At 42.5% G+C, this 19,653-nt stretch overlaps 2 protein-coding genes across 3 annotated transcripts in view; both read right to left on the bottom strand.

The window, feature by feature from the left end:
* LOC121560027 (protein KIAA0100-like) overlaps positions 1–9,914 on the bottom strand; it is a 35,857-nt gene extending 25,943 nt beyond the window's left edge. Inside the window, 5 exon segments of the mRNA XM_045218017.1 lie at positions 68–186; positions 292–436; positions 584–633; positions 8,501–8,627; positions 9,269–9,914. Coding sequence (XP_045073952.1) covers positions 68–186; positions 292–436; positions 584–633; positions 8,501–8,627; positions 9,269–9,336 — 509 coding nt within the window. The 5' untranslated portion in view covers positions 9,337–9,914.
* A 4,204-nt stretch (positions 9,915–14,118) lies between these two features.
* LOC121567047 (glyoxalase domain-containing protein 4-like) lies at positions 14,119–19,448 on the bottom strand. 2 transcript variants are annotated; one of them, XM_041876987.1, is made up of 9 exons: positions 19,263–19,447; positions 19,031–19,080; positions 18,750–18,870; positions 18,513–18,657; positions 17,687–17,823; positions 17,363–17,449; positions 14,985–15,098; positions 14,636–14,722; positions 14,119–14,544 (listed from the first exon to the last, which is right to left on the bottom strand). In XM_041876987.1, exons 1-9 carry the CDS (start codon positions 19,350–19,352, stop codon positions 14,479–14,481), a joined length of 897 nt encoding a protein of 298 aa, XP_041732921.1. In that variant the 5' UTR covers positions 19,353–19,447; the 3' UTR covers positions 14,119–14,478. The 2 variants fall into 2 exon arrangements, with proteins under 2 accessions (XP_041732921.1, XP_041732923.1); XM_041876989.1 differs by lacking the exon at positions 14,985–15,098 and having other exon boundaries at positions 19,263–19,448.
* Between the last annotated feature and the right edge of the window lie 205 nt (positions 19,449–19,653).

Here is a 19,653-nt window from a genome sequence, read left to right on the forward strand (position 1 = left end):
AATAGTCAGGCTAAGCTAAAATGACTGAACTGTTTAGATGAAGTTACAGTGTGTGGAGGTGTAATACCTTTTGCCCTGGTGGTCGAGCAGTAGGTCGATACTTGAGGTGGTCATGTGCCATAGAGACTCTGACAGGGCTAGGTTTAACACCATCACGTTGATGGAGTCAATATGGAAGGACAGCAGCTGAGAGCAGAGACAGACAGCAGCTGAGTGGGTTGAGAGCACTGTTTTTCATGAATCATTTAGTGAGTAGCATTCTTATATAAACAGTTGCGTGTTGGTCCCTACCTGGGAGAGGAATCGCAGGGCTGCGGGGCTAAGGGGAACCTTCCCTGACTCTCCTCCATCAAAGCTCTTAAGCGCCCGAGGTCTCAGAGGCTGCTGCAGGTCCACTCTCACTCTGGTCTTGCCCACACACAACGCCAGGCACCTCCTGAGAAACAAACAGAGTTCACAACCTCGTACTGTTGAATGATTCACGAGCCCTTTCCTTTAAAGGCTAAGAAGGCTGAGAGATATGCAATTAAGTTATGAGACATGAGGGCATAAGATTGTATAAACATGTCTTTAAAACACTCACGGCAGGTTCTGGTTTAAAAGTTTGCTTGAAATCCATATTCTGTCTATTTCCTGCAATAAAAACAAGGAGAAATGCACCTGGTTTACAACTGAATTGTAGTCTTACACGAGCTGAAAAAGGTTGTTTTTTAATCTACAATGTGTGACCTAGAGACAATACACAAATAAATACCCTTCCCAATGAAGACAGAGAAACATGATTTCTAGGGATGTAACGATTCACCAATACGCATCGGTCCCCGATTCAAATGTTTAAGATGCAAGTGCATCGGTGCGCGGACCCCAAACCAATAGCATGCATCAGTCAGAAAATCGATTCAAACGTTACAAATTGCCGGTTCACAAAAATGTTTTGCTCATATTACATTATTCCTACCTTTTGAAAATACAGTGCATTCAGAAAGTATTCAGACCCCTTCACTTTTTCCACATTGTTACGTTACAGCCTTATTCTAAAATGGATTAAATGTTTTTTTCCCCCCCTCAATCGCGCAATACCCCATAATGACAAACCAAAAACAGGTTTTTAGAAATGTTTGCACATATATATATATATAAAAAAAATGAAATATTACATTTACATACAGTTGAAGTTGGAAGTTTACACTTAGGTTGGAGTCATTCAAACTAATTTTTCAACCACTCCACAAATTTCTTGTTAACAAACTATAGTTTTGGCAAGTCGGTTAGGACATCTACTTTGTGCATAACACAAGTCATTTTTCCAACAATTGTTTACAGACAGATTATTTCACTTATAATTCACTGTATCACAATTCCAGTGCGTCAGAAGTTTACATACACTAAGTTGACTGTGCCTTTAAACAGCTTGGAAAATTCCAGAAAATGATGTCATGGCTTTAGAAGCTTCTGATAGGCTAATTGACATAATTTGAGTCAATTGGAGGTGTACCTGTGGATGTATTTCAAGGCCTACCTTCAAACTCAGTGCCTCTTTGCTTGACATCATGGGAAAATCCAAAGAAATCAGCCAAGACCTCAGAAAAAGAATTGTAGACCTCCACAAGTATGGTTCATCCTTGGAAGCAATTTCCAAACGCCTGAAGGTACCACGTTCATCTGTACAAACAATAGTACGCAAGTATAAACACCATGGGACCACACAGCCGTCATACCGCTCAGGAAGGAGACGCATTCTGTCTCCTAGAGATGAACGTACTTTGGTGCGAAAAGTGCAAATCAATCGAAGAACAACAGCAAAGGACCTTGTGAAGATGCTGGAGGAAACAGGTACAAAAGTATCTATATCCACAGTAAAACGAGTCCTATATCGACATAACCTGAAAGGCCGCTCAGCAAGGAAGAAGCCACTGCTCCAAAACCGCCATAAAAAAGCCAGACTACGGTTTGCAACTGCACATGGGGACAAAGATCGTACTTTTTGGAGAAATGTCCTCTGGTCTGATGAAACAAAAATAGAACTGTTTGGCCATAATGACCATCGTTATGTTCAAGGAAAAAGGGGGTGGCTTGTCAGGCGAAGAACACCATCCCAACCGTGACGCACGGGGTGGCAGCATCATGCTGTGGGGGTGCTTTGCTGCAGGAGGGACTGGTGCACTTCACAAAATAGATGGCATCATGAGGAAGGAAAATGATGTGGATATATTGAAGTAACATCTCAAGACATCAGTCAGGAAGTTAAAGCTTGGTCGCAAATGGGTCTTCCAAATGGACAATGACCCCAAGCATACTTCCAAAGTTGTGGCAAAATGGCTTAAGGACCACAAAGTCAAGATATTGGAGTGGCCATCACAAAGCCCTGACCTCAATCCTATAGAAAATGTGTGGGCAGAACTGAAAAGGCGTGTGCGAGCAAGGAGGCCTACAAACCTGACTCAGTTACACCAGCTCTGTCAGGAAGAATGGGCCAAAATTTACCCAACTTATTGTGGGAAGCTTGTGGAAGGCTACCCGAAACATTTGACCCAAGTTAAAAAATTTAAAAGGCAATGCTACCAAATACTAATTGAGTGTATGTAAATTTCTGACCCACTGGGAATGTGATGAAAGAAATAAAAGCTGAAATAAATAAATCATTCTCTCTACTATTATTCTGACATTTAACATTCTTAAAATAAAGTGGTGATCCTAACTGACCTAAGACAGGGACTTTTTACTAGGATTAGATGTCAGGAATTGTGAAAAACTGAGTTTAAATGTATTTGGCTAAGTTGTCTGTAAACTCCGACTTCAACTGTAAGTATTCAGACCCTTCACTCAGTACTTTGTTGAAGCACCTTTGGCAGCAATTACAGCCTAGAGTCTTCTTGGGTATGACGCTACAAGCTTGGTACACCTGTATTTGGGGGGTTTCTCCCATTCTTCTCAGCAGATCCTCTCAAGCTCTGTCAGGTTGGATGGGGAGCGACGCTGCACAGCCATTTTCAGGTCTCTCCAGAGATGTTCGATAAGGTTCAAGTCCGGACTCTGGCTGGGCCACTCAAGGACATTCAGAGACTTGTCCCGAAGCCACTCCTGGTTGTCTTGGCTGTGTGCTTAGGGTCGTTGTCCTGTTGGAAGGTGAACCTTTGCCTAAGTCTGAGGTCCTACAGTGGGGGAAAAAAGTATTTAGTCAGCCACCAATTGTGCAAGTTCTCCCACTTAAAAAGATGAGATAGGCCTGTAATTTTCATCATAGGTACACGTCAACTATGACAGACAAATTGAGAAAAGAAATCCAGAAAATCACATTGTAGGATTTTTTATGAATTTATTTGCAAATTATGGTGGAAAATAAGTATTTGGTCAATAACAAAAGTTGCTCAATACTTTGTTATATACCCTTTGTTGGCAATGACACAGGTCAAACGTTTTCTGTAAGTCTTCACAAGGTTTTCACACACTGTTGCTGGTATTTTGGCCCATTCCTCCATGCAGATCTCCTCTAGAGCAGTGATGTTTTGGGGCTGTTGCTGGGCAATACGGACTTTCAACTCCCTCCAAAGATTTTCTATGGGGTTGAGATCTGGAGACTGGCTAGGCCACTCCAGGACCTTGAAATGCTTCTTACGAAGCCACTCCTTCGTTGCCCGGGCAGTGTGTTTGGGATCATTGTCATGCTGAAAGACCCAGCCACGTTTCATCTTCAATGCCCTTGCTGATGGAAGGAGGTTTTCACTCAAAATCTCACGATACATGGCCCCATTCATTCTTTCCTTTACACGGATCAGTCGTCCTGGTCCCTTTGCAGAAAAACAGCCCCAAAGCATGATGTTTCCACCCCCATGCTTCACAGTAGGCATGGTGTTATTTGGATGCAACTCAGCATTCTTTGTCCTCCAAACACGACGAGTTGAGTTTTTACCAAAAAGTTATATTTTGGTTTCATCTGACCATATGACATTCTCCCAATCCTCTTCTGGATCATCCAAATGCACTCTAGCAAACTTCAGACGGGCCTGGACATGTACTGGCTTAAGCAGGGGGACACGTCTAGCACTGCAGGATTTGAGTCCCTGGCGGCGTAGTGTGTTACTGATGGTAGGCTTTGTTACTTTGGTCCCAGCTCTCTGCAGGTCATTCACTAGGTGTGGTTCTGGGATTTTTCCTCACCGTTCTTGTGATCATTTTGACCCCACGGGGTGAGATCTTGCGTGGAGCCCCAGATCGAGGGAGATTATCAGTGGTTTTGTATGTCTTCCATTTCCTAATAATTGCTCCCACAGTTGATTTCTTCAAACCAAGCTGCTTACCTATTGCAGATTCAGTCTTCCCAGCCTGGTGCAGGTCTACAATGTTGTTTCTGGTGTCCTTTGACAGCTCTTTGGTCTTGGCCATAGTGGAGTTTGGAGTGTGACTGTTTGAGGTTGTGGACAGGTGTCTTTTATACTGATAACAAGTTCAAACAGGTGCCATTAATACAGGTAACGAGTGGAGGACAGAGGAGCCTCTTAAAGAAGAAGTTACAGGTCTGTGAGAGCCAGAAAACTTGCTTGTTTGTAGGTGACCAAATACTTATTTTCCACCATCATATGCCAATAAATTCATTTAAAATCCTACAATGTGATTTTCTGGAATTTTTTTCTCATTTTGTCTGTCATAGTTGACGTGTACCTATGATGAAAATTACAGGCCTCTCTCATCTTTTTAAGTGGGAGAACTTGCACAATTGGTGGCTGACTAAATACTTTTTTTCCCCACTGTAAGTGCTCTGGAGCAGGTTTTCATCAAGGATCTCTCTGTACTTTGCTCCGTTCATCTTTCCCTCAATCCTGACTAGTCTCCCAGTCCCTACCTCTGAAAAACATCCCCACAGCATGATGCTGCCACCACCATGCTTCACCGTAGGGATGGTATTGGCCAGGTGATCAGCAGTGCTTGGTTTCCTCCAGACATGAGTTCAATCTTGGTCTGAGAGTCCTTTAGGTGACTTTTGGCAAACTCCAAGTGGGCTGTCATGTGCCTTTTACTGAAGAGTGGCTTCCGTCTGGCCACTCTACCATAAAGGCCTGATTGGTGGAGTGCTGCAGAGTTGGTTGTCCTTCTGGAACGTTCTCCCATCTCCACTGAGGAACTCTGGAGCTCTGTCAGAGTGACCATCGGGTTCTTGGTCACCTCCCTGACCAAGGCCCTTCTCCCCCGATTGCTCAGTTTGGACAGGTGGCTAGCTCTAGGAAGAGTCTTGGTGGTTCCAAACTTCTTTCATTTAAGAATGATGGAGGCCACTGTGTTCTTGGGGACCTTCAATGCAGCAGACATTTTTTGGTACCCTTCCCCAGATCTGTGCCTCGACACAATCCTGTCTCGGAGCTCTACGGACAATTCCTTCGACCTCTTGGCTTGTTCTTTTTGCCAATTTAGCAACTTTGTCGCTATATTTAGCGAGTTTTCAGACCCTCTCGAGCGGCCTTTATTGGTAAAAGAGGATAGCAACAAATTCAGCTACTTTTCAGGCTGCCTTTGGTTTTGATAGCATTTAGCAACTTTTCCCACTAACTTCTGCCTCAAACGAGTGTGAGAAGCTGTCTGTGTAAAAGCCAACTTATGGTTGATCCGTAAAATGTGGTCAAGGCGCTGTATGAATGGTGTGATGCAATTGCGGAGCCTCTGGAGGCATGCAGAGGCCAAATTGAGCTCCGTACCACATCACCGTTCGTCTCTCAAATTTTTTTACAATGCGGAGGGCTCCGTAAAGCTCCGCATTACCATGATTGGTTGACGGTAGGTGAGGGTGGGAGGTCCTGTATAAACACAAGCTCACTTCCTTGACAATTTCCTTCACAACAGCTCTGCGCTGCTCTGCAATGCGCAAGCAGTATGAATGCCCTGAACTCTGCAGAGGCCATATCACCGTAAATGTTGCACGGCCAATGCAAACGACGGATTGACCATGTAGCGCCTTTTACAGAAGTCACAGGCAGAGCAGCACAAGGGAAGGGGGTGTGCGGCGTGAGAGGAGGCGGAAACGCTACGTCTGGGATCGCATCTGTGCAAGGCAAATTGGTGCTGTGATGTCGTCACAGCTCTTGCAACATGAACTAAAATGTTGTCCACCCAATTAAAGGATCAGAGAATTAATCTAGTACTGAAAGCATAAGCTACAGCTAGCTAGCACTGCAGTGCATAAAATATGGTGAGTAGTTGAATCAAAGAGAGAAAGACAATAGTTGAATAAATTAATTTATTCAAAAATGAAGGAGAAGCGAGAGTGAGAGAAAGCTAGCTAGCTATATTTCATTGTATTTGTTGTTTTCTCACTTTAACTTACTTAGCTAGCGAATGCAGCTAGCTAGTTTAGCCTACTCAAAGACTTGACGGCCCTGTGTATGTGCTTTCTTGAGCAGGGGGACCTTGCTGGCGATGCAGGATTTCAGTCCTTCACAGCGTAGTGTGTTACCAATTGTTTTCTTGGTGACTATGGTCCCAGCTGCCTTGAGATCATTGACAAGATCCTCCCGTGTAGTTCTGGGCTGATTCCTCACCGTTCTCATAATTATTGCAACTCCACGAGGTGAGATCTAGCATGGAGCCCCAGGCCGAGGGAGATTGACAGTTATTTTGTGTTTCTTCCATTTGCGAATAATCGCACCAACTGTTGTTACCTTCTCACCAAGCTGCTTGGCGATGGTCTTGTAGCCCATTCCAGCCTTGTGTAGGTCTACAATCTTGTCCCTTTAAGAGTGTGCTCCTAATCTCAGCTCGCTACCTGTATAAAAGACACCTGGGAGCCAGAAATCTTTCTGATTGAGAGGGTGTCAAATACTTATTTCCCACATTAAAATGCAAATCAATTTATAAAAATTTTGACACAAAATTTTGACTTTCACTGTTCAAATAAACCTACCATTAAAATTATAGACTGATAATTTCTTTGTCAGTGGGCAAACGTACAAAATCAGCAAGGGATCAAATACTTTTTTCCCTCACTGTATGTTGTAAACTTTCATTTATATGCTAGGTTGCAGCAACCGCATGATGGGTATAGGGAAAATTCTAGTATCATGTAGTAGCCTAAACTTATTGATGTTACATTGAGCTGGGTGAATGGAATATGAATGAGTCATCCAATATGCTGTAATAGCAATAAGGCCATGCTCATAAAAAAAGAATTGTCCTCCCTCCATTTGCTGCTGAATGGGGCTTACAATACATTCTATGTTGATTGTGCAGGTTCACCATCAGCAATAGTTTTCCTTTAAACAATCAGTGTATATGGTCATTTTTAGATATACAGGGTAAAGTTGATAATTTCATAACAATGACAGCAATCACTTTTGCGAGGTGCACTGCATGGCCAAAGCGAGAGGAGAAGAGAAGATCACTCCGTAAACGGTCAAAACCATTTGATTTTGAGATGTAGGTGAAATCCAAAATTGTGCCATACAGTGCCTTCAGAAACCGCTTGACTTATTCCACATTTTGTTGTGTTACAGCCTGAATTCGAAATGGATTAAATCATTTTTTTTCCCTCACCCATCTACACACAATACCCCATAATGACAAAGTGAAAACATGTTTTTAGACAGTTTAGCAATTTTATTGAAAATGTAATGCATTATTATCTCAGTTACTTTAGTATTCACACCCCTGAGTCAATACTTTGTAGAAGCACCTTTGACAGCGATTACAGCTGTGAGTCTTTCTGGGTAAGTCTAAGAGCTTTCCACATCTGGATTGTGCAACATTTGCCCATTATTCTTTTAAAAATTCTTCAAGCTCTGTCAAATTGATTGTTGATCATTGCTAGACAATCATTTTCAGGTTTTGCCATAGATTTTCAAGTAGATTTAAGTCAAAACTAACTCGGCCACTCAGGAACATTCACTGTGCTCCTGGTAAGCAACTCCTGTGTAGATTTGGCCTTGTGTTTTAGGTTATTGTCTTGCTGAAAGGTGAATGCATCTCCCAGTGTCTGGTGGAAAGCAGACTGAACCAGGTTTTCCTCTAGGATTTTGTCTGTGCTTAGCTCCATTCCATTTATTTTTTATCATAGGCTACATTGCCCCCCCTAATCTGATAGTGGTGTGGTAGAAGCCTAGTCTCCCTTATGGCTCAGCTCGGGTGCCTACATAGTACACACACACACGCGTCAGCTCAGACAGATCCAGCTCAGAGAGGCACAGCTCAGAGAGGCCCAGCTCAGAGAGGCCCAGCTCAGACAGATCCAGCTCAGACAGATCCAGCTCAGACAGATCCAGCTCAGACAGATCCAGCTCATGAGCTCCATCAGCAGCAGATTTTAATTTAGAATGGAAAATGTATGTGTTTATGCAACAAATGTTAGTATGTCGAATCGTAACGCATCAAACCGAATCATTTCAAACTAAAACGTATAGTTCCTGTATCGTATTGGAGCCCATGTATCGGAAATATGCACATCCCTAAATATAATTTCATAAGCCACACGCACTGCGTAAATGTCATGTGAACAAAGCTTCTCAGAGGTGTCACCTACCAGTGTGTGCTGGGGCTGAAACTGGATACTAATTCCACGCACTGAAAAGAGCCCCACTGATTTGATCTTCAGCTCAGCGTTCAGTGTGTTGTGGAAGAACTGTACCGCCAGGCTGCATATGAACCATCTGAAAACAAGCAGAGAGAACATACCATGTCAAATGATTTGATAATGTCACCGGTCATAAAGAAATTATACATGCAACAGTCACTTATCGTCTGCGTCCCAAATGGCACCCTATTTCCTATATAGCACACTTTTGATATGGGCCCTGGTCAAAAGGAGTGCACCACATAGGGAATAGTGTCATTTTGGGATGCTCCCATCATTAGTGTGCCACCTATCAGCGATGACTAATCTTTTCTCTCACTTCTCCATCAACAGAGCTGTGTGCATTTGTTTGCCTGTCATATTGAGTTCCATCAAAGGACAAGCTGGCACTGTGTGTTAGTGCACAAAGACAGGCCATTGTTTTAGCCAACTCTTGCAGCAAAGCTTCAGCAGTTCAGTTGACTGATAGCCCAAGTCATTTCCATTAGATCATTTAGTGGGTTCTCTACATTTCTCAAGTCACATGAATAGTGATTTTCAGAGGTAGAAAGAATCAGGTATTCCAAATTAAAGGTATGCATAGATACGTTCAGAAAAGGGCACTGCTGCAGTATTTGATGAATTAGCAAGAGTTGCTTTGGCAACAGAATGAAGCTATATTGGACAGGAATTTTATGTATAAGTGTTCTTTCCCCATGTTAAGGCATGTCTTCTTACCTGAAGAGTAGGACAGATAGTATCAGGAGCAGAAGAAGTGCTATTAAAACAATGAGCAGGAGAGACATTCTGTCCTGATGTTGCGCCCTCGTTCACACCCAATCTGTGGTCATGGGGCTGGTTGTTTTGATTTCAATGCCACACGGTGGGAAATGAATAGACAGCTTCGCTCCTCTTCGGAGCCCGGAGACACCGATCATGCAGGTGCCTCGAGCTTAATGTCACGTTATGTCTTGTTAGCTAAAGATTGAAGTGCATGCATGACACTATTCAAGAGCTATTAAATAACATTCTAGCTAACGTTGTCTTGTCTAGTCTGGAAAATCTGATAGCTACACTTTGCTAGCCCTCAGGGCCAGACTGTAGTATGCTAACGTTAGCTAATTGGCTACCTGTAACAAAAAAATACATTAAAATATTACTATACTAGTAACAGTTTGAAGGAACCGATATAACGTTAGCTAGCCGGCTAGATGGAACGCTAGCAATGGTTCACAGTTTCGAGTAGCGAGCTAGCAAACTATACTCACATCACTGGTCAGTTACTAGCTAACTAGTAACGTTAGTTGGCTAGCTAAATAGCCACATAGCTATCTACCGCGTCAATTGAAACCAATGTTGGCAAATTTGGTAGTTTGGTACCTCTTCTTCTTCTTCTTCTTCTTCTTCAGTGGGGTTTATCGTCGGTTGGCATCCAACGTTATGATGCATTACCGCCACCTACCGTACTGGAGTGTGGGCCAGAGACAGGGATAAACTAAATCCTACCTGCCAACCCAGTTTCTCTTAAAAAAGACAACAAAATATGTGACACTATATCTAATGACGTTCTACTCAATATAATCTTTAAACTAATTTCCTGTATCCCCTTCTCCCTCATACTTAATATCATCCTCTCTCTTTCCCTCTGATACTGCCCACACTGTAGCAATACATGCTCAACAGTCTCTATTTCCTGACAATAATCACATTATCCTGATGGATGCTATCCTATCACGCTTAATGTCTTATTCAACTGGCTGTGTCCCACCCTTAATCTTGTAAATATAGCCTCCTCTCTTCTGTCCCTTCCTGCCGTCCTCCCCTCCCCGACTTTCCTCTGTACTTGAAATAAATGCCTTCCCTTAATATTTATATTCCACTGCTCCTGCCACCTCTGCATCATCACTGTATATATCAGTCTTTTTGCCTCTGCCTTGCTCATTGACACTTCAACATCAACATCCCCACTACTAAGTGCTTGTTTAGCCTGTGCATCTACTGCCTCGTTCCCCTCCACCCCCACATAGGCTGGAACCCAAGTAAATCTTATCTGAATACCCATCTGTTTAATCCTGCCATGGGTTTGTAGCACCTCATAAACCAGGTCTTGTCTGCTACGTGAGCTGAAGGACTGGAGACTCATTAAAACTGCGCATGAGTCAGAGCAAATAACTACTCTGTCTGGCTTAGCTTCCTCCACCCACTGGAAGGCCAACAGTATGGCCATCAGCTCCGCCGTATATACAGCCAGATGATCTGTAATACGTTTCCTGACTTCCACCCCACATTCCTGCACTACAAATACTGACCCAGTACGTCCTGTCCTTGGATCTTTTGAACCGTCTGTGTAAATGGCCACAAAATCCTGATACACGGTTTCCAGACGTCTCTTAAAGAAATCAGCTGGATCAACATCCTCCCTATCTTTCTGTAGTCTCTCCAAAACTTCAAGTTCAACTACTGGAGGCGGGAGTAGCCATGGTGGATTTACAGGAATAACTACCGTTAGACTAAACTCCCTTCCATACAGCCCCATCTCCTTCGCCTGGGTATTACCCATCCACCCAAAGCTCTTGTTCTGTCTTCGCTCATGTTCCCAGCATGCCTGTAAAATCCCTTTCGCAGGATGAGACACCCCATGTCCTTGTAGGTTGACCCAATAATTAATTGCCAGCTGCTGTCTCCTAATCTGCAATGGCATATCCCCCATCTCCACCTGTAATGCAGCCACTGGGGACGTTTGAAACACCCCACTACATATTCTGAGTCCTTGACCCTGTATGAAATCTAGCCTTTCCAGTGAGGTCCGGGCTGCCGAACCATATGCTATACTTCCATAATCTATTACAGATCGGATCAATGCAACATACATGGTTTTCAATGAGGAACGCCCACCCCCACATTCCTTCCCCATCAGACAGCTCATCACATTTAGCACCTTCTTACACTTTCCCACCACTCTCTCAATGTGTTCTGCCCAGGTCAGTCTAGTATCAAAGTATACCCCAAAGAACCTGAAGGCCCCCACCCTCTCCAGGTTTCTCCCATATAACCTCAAGCATACCTCATCTCCCACCTTCCTCCTGGTAAAGAACACTGAGTTTTCTCTACAGAGAACCTGAATCCCCACATTAGTGCCCACTGCTCTACCTCATCAATTGCTTCCTGCACCTTCCTGACTACAGTGGGGGAAAAAAGTATTTAGTCAGCCACCAATTGTGCAAGTTCTCCCACTTAAAAAGATGAGAGAGGCCTGTAATTTTCATCATAGGTACATGTCAACTATGACAGACAAATTGAGGAAATAAAATCCAGAAAATCACATTGTAGGATTTTTTATGAATTTATTTGCAAATTATGGTGGAAAATAAGTATTTGGTCACCTACAAACAAGCAAGATTTTTGGCTCTCACAGACCTGTAACTTCTTCTTTAAGAGGTTTCTCTGTCCTCCACTCGTTACCTGTATTAATGGCACCTGTTTGAACTTGTTATCAGTATAAAAGACACCTGTCCACAACCTCAAACAGTCACACTCCAAACTCCACTATGGCCAAGACCAAAGAGCTGTCAAAGGACACCAGAAACAAAATTGTAGACCTGCACCAGGCTGGGAAGACTGAATCTGCAATAGGTAAGCAGCTTGGTTTGAAGAAATCAACTGTGGGAGCAATTATTAGGAAATGGAAGACATACAAGACCACTGATAATCTCCCTCGATCTGGGGCTCCACGCAAGATCTCACCCCGTGGGGTCAAAATGATCACAAGAACGGTGAGCAAAAATCCCAGAACCACACGGGGGGCCTAGTGAATGACCTGCAGAGAGCTGGGACCAAAGTAACAAAGCCTACCATCAGTAACACACTACGCCGCCAGGGACTCAAATCCTGCAGTGCCAAACGTGTCCCCCTGCTTAAGCCAGTACATGTCCAGGCCCGTCTGAAGTTTGCTAGAGTGCATTTGGATGATCCAGAAGAGGATTGGGAGAATGTCATATGGTCAGATGAAACCAAAATAGAACTTTTTGGTAAAAACTAAACTCGTCGTGTTTGGAGGACAAAGAATGCTGAGTTGCATCCAAAGAACACCATACCTACTGTGAAGCATGGGGGTGGAAACATCATGCTTTGGGGCTGTTTTTCTGCAAAGGGACCAGGACGACTGATCCGTGTAAAGGAAAGAATGAATGGTGCCATGTATCGTGAGATTTTAAGTGAAAACCTCCTTCCATCTGCAAGGGCATTGAATATGAAACGTGGCTGGGTCTTTCAGCATGACAATGATCCCAAACACATCGCCCGGGCAACGAAGGAGTGGCTTCGTAAGAAGCATTTCAAGGTCCTGGAGTGGCCTAGCCAGTCTCCAGATCTCAACCCCATAGAAAATCTTTGGAGGGAGTTGAAATCCATGTTGCCCAGCGACAGCCCCAAAATATCACTGCTCTAGAGGAGATCTGCATGGAGGAATGGGCCAAAATACCAGCAACAGTGTGTGAAAACCTTGTGAAGACTTACAGAAAACATTTGACCTGTGTCATTGCCAACAAAGAGTATATAACAAAGTATTGAGAAACTTTTGTTATTGACCAAATACTTATTTTCCACCATAATTTGCAAATAAATTCATTAAAAATCCTACAATGTGATTTTCTGGATTTTTTCTCTCTCATTTTGTCTGTCATAGTTGACGTGTACCTATGATGAAAATTACAGGCCTCTCTCATCTTTTTAATTGGGAGAACTTGCACAATTGGTGGCTGACTAAATACTTTTTTTCCCCACTGTATGTATGGCACATTTCTTCCCCTCTTCCATAAGGCACCATCATCTGCAAATAACGACCTCCCTATATCCGGCTGTACCTGAGTGGTAGTTTGGTAACAAGTATAATCCCCTTTTCAACCTCTCGAAAGTCTCAAATGTTTTTATCCCGTCCGGAGGATTCTCATCCTCCTTACATTTTCAGTGGCAAAGCAGCAACATCTTCTAGGTTTGTTGTCCACAACTGTGAAAAGAGGAGCGATGAGGAGAAACAACCAAAAAGTCTATCAAAAAGTCAAGATGTAAATGGCCGACTAATTTGTAACCCGTAGTTCGAAACGCCTCACACTCAACTCATCTTTTCAATCAGTGCACACAAGTTTATTCAAAAATGATTTCATATTCTTCTCCCTCTTTATTATGCATAACCACTCAACAACAGCTAGTTTAATAAGGGACTAGACACTTTCTTATTCAGTGTCATTCATCTCATGCCAAAGAAAGGGGATCACTAGAAAATGGTAGTAGGAGTGAGTAGTTGAAGGTTAGGCAATTCTCCCATCTTTAAGAAAATGTTAATGCCATTCCCTTTTGATATAGCTCAGTTTGATATCCCCATTTGATAGTTCAATGAGCATGACACATGGCATGACACAGCTTCAACATCACATGATATGCATATACCCGCTCCTTTCATTGGTTTTTCAACCTGCAGTGTCTACACATTTCACAAAACTTGACCTACAATTTGGCAGTGTGAAGACTTCAAATGGATATTACTTTTCTACCATACACTTGCATTCTTGTAATTCACTGTTCTCATGAAGTCACAATTATTACAGTGTTTTATTTATTTAATTGAGCTGAATAGGCACGATTTTTTTCAATGCATACACAAACAAGGTTAATATAAAAGTGGTCCATGTTCATCAAGCTTTTGCCACAGTATGACTGAAATACAGCTACACTTTCAGTCTCATTCTAAGCATCTCAAAATAATACTTCTGGTTGAGTAAAATCTACTGACATCGTGCAGCTGGAAGGGTAATACCATATATGAGGCAAAAGGTACAGACAATTAGAGAGCCCATGCTCTACACCTCTATTGGAGTGTTCACAAACACATCCAGGTACAGTGGTTGGAAATGTCCTGTAGATCCATGACAGCTCAGCTATGTTCTAAGCACTTATGCTGAAGCCTTCTGCTTGTTGTGCTTGGCAAACCACTCATCACTTTTATCTTCAGCCATAGCCTGAAAATAAATTAGGGTAAGAAATTAAGAGCATGTACTCTGTGATAATGCAAAGTATTGTTTCATTTGTATAATATTTCTAAATACCAACCTTATCCAGCAATGCATTTCCACTGGGGTCCATCTGGGAGAGTTGTCTGAATGCCTGATCTCCCACAAAGCAGATCTCATGGGCATCCTAGACCACAGATGACCACAGTTATTATGTTGAGAATTTATAATTAATCAAGTCTACCCTATTTGCGAGAAGAAAATAAACATATGGGGGATTGGAAGTGATGCAGACAATTACATTGATGGAAGTTACAATCTATCTGCAGTATTAAAGCTGATCTACCCACCCCAAAAAAATAATATATATAATAATAAAATAAATAAATAAAAAAAATATATATTTTTTTTAAAGGCTACCCATGTTAATTATTTGGTAATGTACTCACTGGATCAGCCAAAATGACCACTTCTACTGTAGCCTTCCCAGGAGTGTTCAGGCTAACCAAGGGAGTAAGTATTTTATGGTTTTCTTTTGTCATCAGGGCTTCAAGATCTGCCAACTAAAAATAATAAAACAAATAGTTGAATATTGCTTTCTGTGTGCATGTATGTAAAGAGTCTGTAGGGCAAAAAAACGAAGAATTTATAGCATTGTATAGACCCCTTTCTGTGTTTGCAAACATTGCCGCTCGAGGGCGATGCGCGCAAGTTGGTGGCAGAACAAGGGGAAGTTCTTATAGAACGCCAGCAAAAAAAGCCTCTATTTACATTTTGCTTATGAGTGCATTTCACACTACTTTTGGATTATAATTGGATTTTAAGACTTGTATGAATGTCCTGTTTAATATCATGTTTGTGTCCTCATCGCAAATAAACTGCATTATACTTAAAAAAACACTTAAACTTCAACCAGTAAAATGTCTCTTTGGCTAGCTTTTGCTACAGTCTATACAGTGGGAGAAAAAAGTATTTAGTCAGCCACCAATTGTGCAAGTTCTCCCACTTAAAAAGATGAGAGAGGCCTGTAATTTTCATCATAGGTACACGTCAACTATGACAGACAAATTGAGGAATTTTTTTTCCAGAAAATCACATTGTAGGATTTTTTTATGAATTTATTTGCAAATTATGGTGGAAAATAAGTATTTGGTCACCTACAAACAAGCAAGATTTTTGGCTCTCACAGACCTGTAACTTCTTCTTTAAGAGGTTTCTCTGTCCTCCACTCGTTACCTGTATTAATGGCACCTGTTTGAACTTGTTATCAGTATAAAAGACACCTGTCCACAACCTCAAACAGTCACACTCCAAACTCCACTATGGCCAAGACCAAAGAGCTGTCAAAGGACACCAGAAACAAAATTGTAGACCTGCACCAGGCTGGGAAGACTGAATCTGCAATAGGTAAGCAGCTTAGCTTGGTTTGAAGAAATCAACTGTGGGAGCAATTATTAGGAAATGGAAGACATACAAGACCACTGATAATCTCCCTCGATCTGGGGCTCCACGCAAGATCTCACCCCGTGGGGTCAAAATGATCACAAGAACGGTGAGCAAAAATCCCAGAACCACACGGGGGGACCTAGTGAATGACCTGCAGAGAGCTGGGACCAAAGTAAAAAAGCCTACCATCAGTAACACATTACGCCGCCAGGGGACTCAAATCCTGCAGTGCCAGACGTGTCCCCCTGCTTAAGCCAGTACATGTCCAGGCCCGTCTGAAGTTTGCTAGAGTGCATTTGGATGATCCAGAAGAGGATTGGGGAGAATGTCATATGGTCAGATGAAACCAAAATATAACTTTTTGGTAAAAACTCAACTCGTCGTGTTTGGAGGACAAAGAATGCTGAGTTGCATCCAAAGAACACCATACCTACTGTGAAGCATGGGGGTGGAAACATCATGCTTTGGGGCTGTTTTTCTGCAAAGGGACCAGGACGACTGATTCGTGTAAAGGAAAGAATGAATGGGGCCATGTATCGTGAGATTTTGAGTGAAAACCTCCTTCCATCAGCAAGGGCATTGAAGATGAAACGTGGCTGGGTCTTTCAGCATGACAATGATCCCAAACACACCGCCCGGGCAACGAAGGAGTGGCTTCGTAAGAAGCATTTCAAGGTCCTGGAGTGGCCTAGCCAGTCTCCAGATCTCAACCCCATAGAAAATCTTTGGAGGGAGTTGAAAGTCCGTGTTGCCCAGCGACAGCCCCAAAACATCACTGCTCTAGAGGAGATTTGCATGGAGGAATGGGCCAAAATACCAGCAACAGTGTGTGAAAACCTTGTGAAGACTTACAGAAAACGTTTGACCTGTGTCATTGCCAACAAAGGGTATATAACAAAGTATTGAGAAACTTTTGTTATTGACCAAATACTTATTTTCCACCATAATTTGCAAATAAAATCATAAAAAAATCCTACAATGTGATTTTCTGGATTTCTTTTTCTCATTTTGTCTGTCATAGTTGACATGTACCTATGATGAAAATTACAGGCCTCTCTCATCTTTTTAAGTGGGAGAACTTGCACCATTGGTGGCTGACTAAATACTTTTTTCCCCACTGTATCAATGAGCGTTAGCATTCTAGTTAACAACTGCTGCATCCAAAATAGTTATTTTACAAAGATCACAACCAAATATAATCTTAGCAACTGTTCAAGCAAGAATCAAAACATCATTGTAAGCATATGAGAACCCCAAAAAGTTATTTTGTTTAGAAGTAATAAAAACTTTAATCTAGGCAATGTTGAATGGGCGCAGATGGCGATGGCTTCTGCGCGTGACGTCAGTGTGTCGTGTACTGGAAAAGGGTCTATTACTTCACCTGCTCACGTGGACAAGAGAATGCTATCCGCCCGAAGGCTGTCCCATGATCTACTGTCCCACCAATGTTGTGAAGCTCTAGTTTACACTGCAAATATACAGAAAAGTGCACACACCTAGCATTAGCACCATCTTATCAATTCATGCAAACACACAGTCATGTTCTAACTGTAGAACACAGGAGGCTGCTGAGGGGAAGACGGCTCATAATAATGGCTGGAACGGAGCAAATGGAATGTCATCAACTATATGGATACCATTCCACTAATTTCACTCCAGCCATTACCACGAGCCCGTCCTCCCCTATTAAGGTGCCACCACCGACCTGAGAGTCTGCGAATCCCATCAGCACAGTCTTCTTCTCCTCACTTCTCTCTATCACCTTCATCCCCAGAAGGGAGGACCAGTAGTGTGTTGATTTCTGCAGGTCAGACACTGCCAGACACACCTTCTGTACAGGATCTTTAACCAAGTGAAAAACACAGGTGTGGTTCCTGAGTTAATTAAGCAATTAACATCCCATCATGCTTAGGGTCATGTATAAAAATGCCCAGTTGCCCATTATTCTGGCTACCATGGCTAGAAGAGATCTCAGTGACTTTGAAAGAGGGGTATCAAAGGAGCATAGGGGGTTTAAAGGGTGTGTGTGTGTCTCTCAGTCATCAGATCTCAACCCAATTTAACACTTATGGGAGATTCTGGAGTGGCGCCTGAGACAGCGTTTTCCACCATCAACAAAACACCAAATGATGGAATTTCTCGTGGAAGAATGGTGTCATAGCCCTCCAATAGAGTTCCAGACACTTGTAGAATCTATGCCAAGGCGTATTAAAGCTGTTCTGGCGGCTCGTGGTGATCCAACACTCTTAAGAAACTATATTATTGTTTCCTTTATTTTGGCAGTTACCTGAATGTAAGGAGTATTCATATCTAGACTGGTTCCAGATCCGTTTGTGCTCTTGCCTACTCCATGTAAGCCAAACATGGCATGACAAGGAGTGGCAAGGATTGGCATGATGGCATAAAGACTGGTACCCAGGTTAATTCATTTCCTCCTGGACTTAAAAATAAACCCAGTAGGCTATAGTCTACTACTCTACTTTACAGTCTACTAAAGCAATGATCTTATGTGCAAAGCACTATTGACCAACCATTGGGAGGCTGTTGTTTGTCCACCAGGTAGAAGCGATAACCTCCTGGGGCCTCAGCCAGATAGAGGGCCTTTCCAACCTCAGTGAGGGGCCAACCAAGCCGCTTAGCATTGCTGACAGCCTGGCTAGACTGCAGAGTCAGACCCTGAAATAAAGACATGGTGGCATACATTGAGTTAGGATTGGGTTAAAAACTATATATCAATATTGAGTGTTCATGAATAACCATTCACTTACCAGGAAGTCATTGCCAAGGCGATATTCTCCCACTCCATAATTGTAGGTCAGTTCAGCCACAAAGTGATCATCCTCTGGACCAAAGCCGACCATTGTCTTGCTCCATTTTCCATCATAAGGGCTGAACACACACAAGCAAGTAGGGCATCATATGTGAGAGCGAGCGAGACTGTATTGTTACACAACAAGTAATTCAATCAATAAATTTTCACAAGAGGTGTTAGCCGACCAAAGTCCGATTCAAGGTGAAGTTTGAACAGTAAAGTGGACAGCCTGCCTACCCATTACAAGTGGCCTTGCATCCCTCTTCAAACTCTTCGTGACGCAAAATCTGAAATAAAATCAGTGATTTTGACATTTTGGCAAAACAGTGATCTAGTCCCCAATATCACGTGAGTTTACAGCACAATGAACAACATTGAAGCACAATCATAACAAACGAATGAAACAGTGGTACACTCTGTGCAAGTGAAATCCATTTAAGGATGTTCTACGAAAGAGCTGAAAATGTACCTTCATGCCGAGCACATCTCGGTAAAAGGTGGCCGTTTTGCTTCTGTCACCCACTTTGAAAACGAAATGCAAGGCTCGCCTCAATGCCATAATAACGCAGGTGAGTTTGCCATGTGCTATTATACCATTATATATCAAACTCAGTTTGTATACGTCGATTGAGGATCCTTGCAATCGATTGCTCTGGTATCGATTATATGGAAGACAACATTTTCGGTACGGTTAAAATGATTTGCCACTCAATCGCAGATCACAAATCTATCTCAAGATAACGAGGAGTATTTAAAATAAAAGTTAAGCATCTAATATTGTTTTACAGATCAGTATTACCAACATAAAACACGTTTTACTTGGATTAACGCCCCCCCCCTTTTTTTTGTATGGTATAAAC

Source organism: Coregonus clupeaformis, chromosome 6, assembly GCF_020615455.1.
Source record: "Coregonus clupeaformis isolate EN_2021a chromosome 6, ASM2061545v1, whole genome shotgun sequence".
In the NCBI taxonomy this organism is placed as follows: Eukaryota; Metazoa; Chordata; class Actinopteri; order Salmoniformes; family Salmonidae; genus Coregonus; species Coregonus clupeaformis.

What these genes read in the sequence shown, in the direction of transcription:
- LOC121567047 (XM_041876987.1), bottom strand. Translation starts at nt 19,352, where the DNA reads ATGGCATTGAGGCGAGCCTTGCATTTCGTTTTCAAAGTGGGTGACAGA. An exon ending in TGCAAGGCCACTTGTAATGG is followed by an intron (nt 18,871 to 19,030) that starts GTAGGCAGGCTG and finishes GTGTGTGTTCAG; the next exon opens with CCCTTATGATGGAAAATGGA. An exon ending in CAAACAACAGCCTCCCAATG is followed by an intron (nt 17,824 to 18,512) that starts GTTGGTCAATAG and finishes ACTTGGTTAAAG; the next exon opens with ATCCTGTACAGAAGGTGTGT.